The sequence below is a fragment of the Crocuta crocuta genome, unplaced genomic scaffold, assembly GCF_008692635.1.
Source record: "Crocuta crocuta isolate KB4526 unplaced genomic scaffold, BGI_CrCroc_1.0 scaffold27, whole genome shotgun sequence".
Classification (NCBI taxonomy): Eukaryota; Metazoa; Chordata; class Mammalia; order Carnivora; family Hyaenidae; genus Crocuta; species Crocuta crocuta.
In genome coordinates, this window is record NW_027532250.1 from 6,320,268 (window position 1) to 6,329,400 (window position 9,133).

General features: G+C 53.4%; 1 protein-coding gene across 5 annotated transcripts in view; it reads left to right on the forward strand.

Moving 5' to 3' along the window:
* The window catches only part of NFATC2 (nuclear factor of activated T cells 2), a 123,322-nt gene that overhangs the window by 108,829 nt on the left and 5,360 nt on the right, over window positions 1-9,133 (forward strand). The window contains exon 8 of one of the 5 annotated variants that reach the window (XM_077778292.1): window positions 5,376-5,463. The exons of the other annotated variants lie outside the window; for them this stretch is intronic. Coding sequence (XP_077634418.1) covers window positions 5,376-5,419 — 44 coding nt within the window. The 3' untranslated portion in view covers window positions 5,420-5,463. The remainder of the gene's footprint in view (window positions 1-5,375; window positions 5,464-9,133) is intronic. 5 annotated transcript variants of the gene reach the window in all.

Consider the following 9,133-nt stretch of genomic DNA (forward strand, 5'->3'; position numbering starts at 1 on the left):
GGGGTGGGGTGGGGGGGGCAGGGCGCAGGGGCTCTGGGCTGGAGGAAACTGGGGCGGCAGCAGTCGAGGCTGGGTGTGGACAGAAGTAGGGTTCTGACGCGTACCGCAGGGAGAGGGGCCCTGCGAGCCCCACACCCAGACCGCATAAAGGTGTGCTGGTGGTGGGAACGCTGGGGCCATCGCGGCAGTGGCTGTTCCGTGTTCGAGTCCTGCCAGGGGCCAGCTGTGTGTGTGACCTTGGGCAAGTCACTTGACCTTGGCCGCTTTGCTGGCAGCTGCCTGCCACGTGAGCGTAAATGGAGATACGAGGACGGTGCTCGGCAGACGGTGCTTGTGGGTGTGTCTTAGCTCAGCACCCCTGTTTTCTCCCTGGCGTAGGGTCTGGAAGTTGGCGATCAGGGAGCCGGCGCGGTTGGGTTCTGGCCAGAGCCCTCTTGGGACGGACGCCTTCTTGCTGGGCCGGCGCAGGGCAGAGGGCGAGTGCACGCCTTCTCTGGGGTCCCTCCTGATGAGGGCACGAATCCCATCACGGGGGCCCCACCCTGACCACCTCGTCAACTCTGAATACCCCCAAAGCTCCCATCTTCGGATACCATCGTGTTGGGGATTAGGGCTTCAACAGAGCCATTTTGGGGACACAGTTTAGTTCATGGCAGGGCCTGTGGGTGATAGGTTTGATAAGGGGAGGAGTCAGGAGTTGGCGTTCTGTCCACAGGTTCTTAGGGACAGCTGGAATAATGTCATACACACAGTCCTTTCTGGTCCCTTGGACGGCCTTTGTGTTGAGAGCCAGAAATTCCCCGGGGCCAGGCCTGTGAATGGCCCTTGGAGAAATTGATCAGACCTGGTGAAATTTCTTTCCGAAAGCTAGTAGCTTTTTTGAGCCAGGAAGGAGTAGTCTGAGTGGCCCAGGGGTCTCTGATTTATCTTGCTGTTTCTCACCTTGTAGGCCCTTGGCTGTACCAGGAAGGTGGAGGGTTCTGGGCCCTGCACTTGCCGTCTCCCTCTCCAGGGCAGGTGGGCTTGCCCAGGGCTGGGTCCCATGGTAAGGGTTTGCCCATGAACCTGGGGCCAGGCCTACACCCCCAGGTGGTTAGTCTGTGGGTCAGTCAAATCTTACACTAGCCCAGGCTGAGGACTAGAGGGAGGCGGATGCAGTTGAAATCTTATGGGGGTAGATTTCAAGACAAAATGTGCCAAGCGGATGGGAAGGTATCGTGGAGGGGGTGTGATGTGGGAGGGTGCCCCTTATGGGACATGGGCATGTGCTGGGCTTTGGAGATGAGTGCATGTGTGTAGGGGTGGCCTTCTTGGCGGCAGGTTGTGCTCTGAGCTGGTCAGGATGTATGTGGGACAATACGGAATGATCTGGAGTATGAGCTGGAGACGGGGCTGGAAGAGTCAAGAAATATCCAGTGAACGCTTTCCTGGTAGCAAGGGCCATGCTGGTTTTTGAAAGCAGGGTCTCCAGAGAGCCAGGCCGGGGACTCTGGGCCACCTCTGAGGCCACGGGGAAGCTTTGTCTCATTCTGTGACATGAGGAAGGTGGCTCAGGATGGAGGGGCTTCCTCCCACTCCGGGATTCCACCTGTGGACTCATCTCCCAGCCTCCAGACCATCTCTCACACGTAAGCAAGGAGAAACACACTCCAGTGCCTTAGCACAAGTGTGTTAGTTCCTTCACCGCCCCACCCCCCCCAAGAGAAAACACGGCTTCCCAGACAATTAGGTATTTATTTTATCATCTCATTTGCGGTCACAGGCTGATTTGTGGGTTTGGATCGCCATTTCGTGCCCAAATCTCAACTGGATATAGTAACAAGTGCTTTTCTTTTGCTTCTATCTTGGCAACAACTTATTTTGCAATGCTTGCTTTGTGGCTGATGGCTCTTAGCAGAGGTTTGGGGTCAAGGCATGATGAAATGGCAGAAGGACAAGGAAGCAAGCCGTGGTTTGTTTAGAATTGCCTGTGGTCGCTGCCTTGGTAGCTGTGTGGTCGCTCGCCAGGAGAGGTGCAACGTAGCTGCATGAACTCAGGAGAGATTCTGCTGAATTGGAGAAAAGGAGTGGGCAGAAGTGGTAAACCCGGCTCGGCGGCAGTTTCTACCATTGGTTGGTCCTTTCTTACAGGGCAGCGGGCTTAGTCCAAGTTCTCTAGCTCTATGCTGATGTGAAATCACGGGGAAAGTGGGGTGGGGGTAGCAGTCTCTCCTACTCGAGTGGTTGGGAGGGACGTCCGTGTTTTCATTGTAGAGCCAGCAAGCCGAGCGTGCCTAGGGCTGGTCGATAAGTCCTGTCGGCTCCATGCCGCAGGTGCACGTGGGCCTTGCCATCTAATTCCGTCCCACTGAGAGAGACGCATGCCTGTGCTTTCAGGAGGCTGGACGTTAGTTGTAGAGGTTTGCGAGGGGACACGCTTCTCCGGTCGGTGTTCGTGCGCTGTATCTATCGATACCATGTGATTGCATGTTAATTATGAGTGCCGATTAATCAGGGAAGCCCTTCCCAGCCCTGTCTTCAACGATCTTCTAATCCACAGCACCCGTCGAGCGATTCACCACTTTGTGCCTAGTGTGGTAAAAACGCAACAGCGCTGTGTAGGTCTTCAGCCGTAGCGTCCTAAAAGACCGCACAATGCGGCAGTGATTCAAGGGCCAGAGGCCTCTCTCCTTGGCTTTGGGAGCGTTTGTGGATGTTACCCAGGTAACTCTAAACATGGCCCTCTCTCTTGCCATCCACCTCCATATCACTAACTGGCCAGAGCAGCTCTACCGACCAAGGAACCTACTTCCTTGTGAACCACGTAGGGAAATCGAATCCTACTCTTGGTCTCGGTCTCCTTCCTCCCCCTTCCCTAGGTCCTCTTTAGGGGCCATATCGCAGAGTTTATAAATACCTGCCAATAAGCCCGTTAGAACATCTCATTTAATCCTCACAGCATCGTTGCCACAAGGTGTTATTCTCATTCTGTGGCTCAGCAAGAGGCCGAGAGACTTATGTGGAGGTCATTGGCAGAGTGCTTTTCCAAGGGCTTCTGACCCCAGTCTGCATTTTGACCCAGCTCCCAAGACAGCTTGCTCATCTCCCAACTCGGGGGAGCCTGGGACGGAGGCCCGCGGAGCCGGGGCTTTATTGAGCTCTGCCCAGTGCAGGGGGCTGGTCCTGGACAAGTCGCTCCATCTTTCTGTGCCTCACTAACCTGATCTGAGCAATGGGCATTGCACTGCCAATCCCCAGAGATGGCTGGGAGAATTCCGGAAGGTAATGAATAGCTGCCTGCAGAAGCGAACAGTTGGCCGGGGGCGGGGACGTGGGTGGCCGGGTCTTGAGCCGAGTTTGGGGTCTTAGCTGAATGGAAACAGGCCCTTCCTCTCCTCGCCTCTGTCTTGCACCAAGAAACAGGCAATTAGAGAGTGAAACTTCATGACTAAACAGGAAGCTGTACCTCAAAAGGCTGCAAACAAACCAGTTTCATGCTTTACAAATTCTCTGCACACTCTTGATGCGGGCTGGGGAGTGGAGACCGAGCAGGGCTTGCTTCCTGGGCACGGGCTGACTGGACTTAAGGGCATGGTCCCCGGGGCTCGCTGCTCCAAGCATGTGACTTTGGACCCGTGCGTCGCACCTGATGCCTACCGAATGCTACATGAGTGAGTGTAGATGGACAGAGTGAAAACCCGTTGGCCAGTTAGCGCCGTGGAGCTGGTCTTTCTGGGAGGTACGACTGAGCCACAGCTCTACCTTCAGGGCCAAAAGGACTGCCCGCTCTTGGGCAGAGAGCAGGGATCCCAGCCCAGGGTCAGGGAGGTGGGGGAGGGGCCGATGCAGTGATCAAGACAGGAGGTGGTGAGGCTGTTATTTCCCGGATATAGTTTGAGGGTAAATCCAGAAGCATTTGCATATGGAGGGAGGTGAGCCGTGACCAAGATTGGTCTGAACAACCGGAAGGAGGGAGTAGGTTTCTGGTGATGGGAACAAGCCGGGAGGGGGGGGGGGGGGGCGGGGAGGNGGTAGTTAGATGGTGATGTCTGAAGTTCAAGGGCGAGGTCTGGGCTGAAGAGGTGAGTTTGGCCACTGTTAGGATACAGGTGGTATTTTAAGGTCTCGCATGAATGGTCTGACGCTGCCTTCTGCTCTTGGGTTGAATAAGCCACCGTGGAGTAGATCTAGAGCAGTCCAGTGAGTGCTGCCGGCACCCGGAATTGTGGGGAGTGGGCCCTTTCGCTTTACAAGGTGGCCTGGAATGCAGGGTCCAAACTGCTGACAGCACCTGCAAAGGAGGAGATGGGAGCTGGTTATTTTCTCCTGCGCCTATAACCCCAGCCAGCCCAGCCCAGCCCCACCGGAGCCGAGCGTGGGGGAGCCCGGGCCTATAGCTGCAGACCTGCCGGAAAGCTTTCATTGTCTGAATGTTCTCCGCCTTTTAGGAGAGATTCTGGGGAGTCTGTGCCTCCCCTTTGAAAGTTGAAAGAGCATCCTGGTTTACCCAACGATAATAATAAAGCTGTAGCTAGTAAAGGCTGGATCCCTGGGTAAGAAATTAATCCAGAAAACATTTCTAATTTCAGGCAAAACGGACCCTGACCCTCTACTCTGGCAATTTTTAAAGGGGATTAAGAGAACAAGTGATTGGAAAACTGTAGACAGTACACCGCTGTAGAGGGGGGTGTAGGGCTATTTAAAATTGAAGAGACAGGGTCATCTTATAACGTAGACTGCTCGTGACCCTTTTGTAAGGGCCTTCGGGGCGCTGACTGGGCAGGAGCTATAAAAATAGAACTTTTTTTCATGGTCAACCAAAAAAAAAAAAAAAAACCAGGAAGAAACTGTGCAGTCTTCTGAATTTGCATGCGCACTGAGGTTCTAGCACTTGTAAGAAGGAAACGGGCAAATGTAGCGTGTAGAAAAGCCTGAAGGAGGGTTACCTTTGAATAGATCCCTTGTGAAGTTCTGACATTGTTTGCCCCAGAAATGAGCTTTTAAAGTGTTATCTCTTTAGCTGGCCCTGACCTGCAACTCCCTGACATGCTGGGGGCAGGGTGATTTGGTCTGGCTTAGAAAAGCAAAACAAAACAAAGCATCACAGCCTTGCTGAGGCCCTTTGATCTCAGAGACCCTCATTCCTCGGTCATACCTCCCTCGTCTCAGTGACGACTGCGCTGGTTTGGGGGGAATTCTGGCACACTTGTTAAGATGATACGGAATGTGGGCTTAAACTACAGCCAGAGGGTTAAATTCTGTCCCGGGTTCCACGCGGCCCTAGGTGAAGAGATACCCATTAAATGGATGATATTAACATGAGTCGGAAGCGTGATAGAGGTCAAAGGTGATTTTTTTTTTTTCTTCTCAAAAATGATTTTGCAAATCTTTTTCAGAGCTGATAGACACACACCTTAGCTGGATACAAAACATATTATGAAACAGAATGACTGTGATCTTTGATCCGAGAAATCAAAGTTAAAGGTAATCGACATCTTCTGCTTCTCCTTTTGTTTTCCAGCTGTGTGTTTCCTTAACCTGAATTACTTTTACTAGAGGAAAACTTTTCGAGCCGTCCCCACAGACACCACACTTCCTGCAGGCTAGACCCTGCCCCTGTAAGGGGACAGCCCTGGGGTCCATCCCTGCGATCGTCTGGGAGGCTGGAGCTCAAGGTTGGGTGGGGAGGAAGGGGTGAGGCTCTGGGAATTTGCATGTTCTCCCAGGGCCAGGGGTGCCGTCACCCCTTCCCACCTCTGAACGTTCTGCTCCTGCACTGGACCAGCTCCTTTTGGGTTTTGTACACTTTGCCTGGTGTCTGCGGGTAAGGCCGACTCCCTGCACTGGGCAACAGGCCAGAGCGGGTAGATGGGAAGTCCGGCGAAGCTACTCTCGAAGGGAACTGTGCTTGGTCCCGGATAGAGCTGGGGTTTTACCACTGGACTCAGTAGAGCCCCTGATCTAGCTTCACGCAGTGGATCTACCTCAATTGACTTTGGATTCTGAGCCTGGTAACTAATACAGACTTTACAGCATGGGGTGGGGGGGGGGGGCTGGAGGCTCTGTGAATATCGAGTCCTCCCTGGGACAGGGAGGCTGCTGCTTTGCCTCTCTGTGACTGAATCCTCTGCACATACTGCTTAGAGTCAGCACACGAAGTACCCTCACCAGAAGTCAGCCGGCAGTAGAGGTGGGTCCCACGCCTCCTGATATCTCCTGGGCTCATTGGGCTGTGGCTTTCGAACGGTTCCTTTGTCAGAGAAAGTAGGTTCACTCCATCAAGGCCGGGCCCACACATTCACGGCAGCCTCACGCCAGCGGCCCCCTGTGAAAACCCATTAATGCTGTCAGCGGCTGCGCCTGTTGGCACACACAGTGGGATGCCCCTCTGTTTCCCGCAGGGAGGGGCTCAGCTGCCGTGACCGGCTAGCACTTTCCAGTAGCAGCATGAAAGGGGTCTTAGGGGGTGGGAGTGTGTTTCTCCGGCACATTCTCCAACAGTAAACTATTAAACACTGTCCACAAAGGCAACACGTACCCTCAGTGAACATTCGCTGAGTTCCAGGTGCAAGACTCCCTCCTGAGGGCTTCACAGCCAGGACTCACGGGGGACAAAAATGCAGCTAAAATGTCACCTCGGATAGTGTAAGCCACTTACCAGAGTCCAGAAAGGGCCTTTTTAAAATGTGTTTCTTCCCTCCCTGGTATTAGCACTTGGCAATGCTTCTGACCTTGCAGGCTCTGGTCTCCAGGGCCCCGGGGGGATTTACCATCCTAGAACTCTCAGACCCCACCCAAGGGTCTGGGCTTCACACCTGCTGGGGGTGGGGGGGGGTGTTGTCCCTTTTGCCGAGTCTCAAAAGTGTGGCCTGTCTGGAAAGCTCCTTGCCTGTTCTCAAGATCCCCCAGAGCTCGCAGACGTGGCCAGCAGAAAGCACCCTGATAATTGCAGTTTTGAGACAGAAGTCCCCGGAGAAGGCCCAAGGGCCACCTTGCCTCCTCAGCCCCTTCCCACCTGCTTGTGGGGAGACGGGGCCCGGTGCTCGTTACCTCACGGCAGTGGGGACAGAAGTGCCCAGAACTCCCTTCACGTGCCTCGCGGAGCAGCCTCCTTGCCCCAAGCACGGGTCTTGGGAGGGAATTCGACAAAGCGCTGCGGGACGGGATGGGGAAGGGCGGGGGTGGGCCCTGGCCCGGAGGATGCAGTCTCCCCACGTTCCTATCCACGCGCGAGGAGTGTCTTTGTGGCTGTGGCCTTTGTGGCTGGCCCTAGACTCTTGTGGGCACTCACATGATCTAACCAGATTTGAGAAAACATGCTTGGGGCTTTGGAGGCGTGGGGGCGAAGCAGGATGGGGGCTCTTCACTCCTTCCTGTTGTTGCCTTGTCGGGGAATTAAGTTCCAAAGTCAGCAATTAAGGGGGAAAAGGCCCAGAGTCAAAATTACCCTTGACGGGCTTTTAAATGACACCTGACGTGCGTATCCGGGTGGTTTTCTGTATGCAGCTCTGAGCAGCCATTCTCCTGCAAGGTAAACGTCGAGAACCTCTGAGCTCAGCTGAATGAAAGTCAGCATGCAGGTGTCTGGCCCTTCAAGTGAACCATAAAATGCCTAGGGCAGGCTGGGATGCTAAGAGAAATTCCAGTTTTTAAAAATAAACACCTAGGATTGTTGGACGAACGATATTAGAAAGAGGCATTGGCTCCTGCAGTTAGCACCCCCAAAAAGTGGGTGAAGAAAACACCACTTTGCCATTGGTATATTACTAGGGGCTGGTGCACGATGTCTCACACCAGTCGGCCTGTTCAAATCTGACCCCTGGTCTGTTGTGGTAAATAAAGTTTTATTGGCACACAGCCACGTCCGTTTGCTCACATACTGTGTATGGCTGCTTTCACATGACAGGGCAGGGCAGAGCTGTTGAGTAAGGGGCCCACAGTGCTGACCATATTTTTATCTAGCCCTTTCCAGAAGAAAGTTGATGATCCCTCCTATATTCCTTCTGTGTCAACAGCCCTTTATGAGAAGAGTTCTGTTCTTATGTTTGATTTTTCAGAGTTTTAAAGAGAAAAATGTATAATTGTAATATACTTACGTCTGTCAGTCTTTTCCGTTCTGGTTTCGGCCTCAGGCATCAGGCTGAGAAGTCACCCTGAGGTTGTGTACACGTTCATCAGTGTTTTCATCATAGAGCTTCGCCCCAAGGGTGAAAAAAGGTCAGGGCTGCCTGTGGGAACGGCAACACCATTAGCCTCAATTCTGTTCTGAGAAAGTGAAGACTCAGTGACCACCTTAACCACTGAGCACATGGCCTTCTCTGCTGTTAACTTAGCAGAGGCTGCCTTCGCCCTTTCCTCTCACACACAGAAGCCTCTGAGGACCCCAGGGCCACGGAAGAAACGTGAGGACTTCTGCACTTGATAGCTTGGGGTCTTTGTCAGTTGTGTAGCCATACAGTGTTCAGGTTAATACATGGGCCGGGAGTTCAAATCCTGATTCCATCATCTGGTCTGCAGGGACTGCCTATCTCCAGCTGTAAGCCAAGGATTGTATTACCAGGTTTGGTGGAAGAAAAACTCAGCATTTATTACAGCGCGTGGCACATAGTCAGCCTTCAATAAATGCGAATGGCTTATATTAGTTTGCAGAGAAAAGGCTCCAGACAAGTAACAGATTGGCAACCCGTTTGTCAGTTGGATGACAGAGGAAAGTCTCCCCAAACCAAGTGACCCAGGCTGATGGGGTGGGGCACCTGCTGGGGTGGGGGGGGGGACTGAGATGCATGCATTAGGTACCTGCTGTATGCATGGCGCTGCGCATGGCACCATGAGGACACAGGTAACTCAAATAACCTGGCCTACGAGGTTGCAAGCAGAGTGTTTTGGGAATTCAGTATTTCCTTTTGGAGAAAGTGAGGGCCCGAGGGTACGAGTGGGAGATGGCTTCCACGCAAGGGCGGCATCGGAACAAGGGCAGGAGTTAAAGTTAGGGTTGGGACAAGGAGAGGGGCTGCTGGAGAAATGCACGTGGCCCAGTTTGGGAAGAGGTGGGAAGAGAGATGCAGAAGTTGGCCGAGGATAGATGCTCGAAGCGTGTACTGAATGGAGGGAATGTAGAAGGCTGATACAGAACCGTGTTTCAGCACTCAAGGTG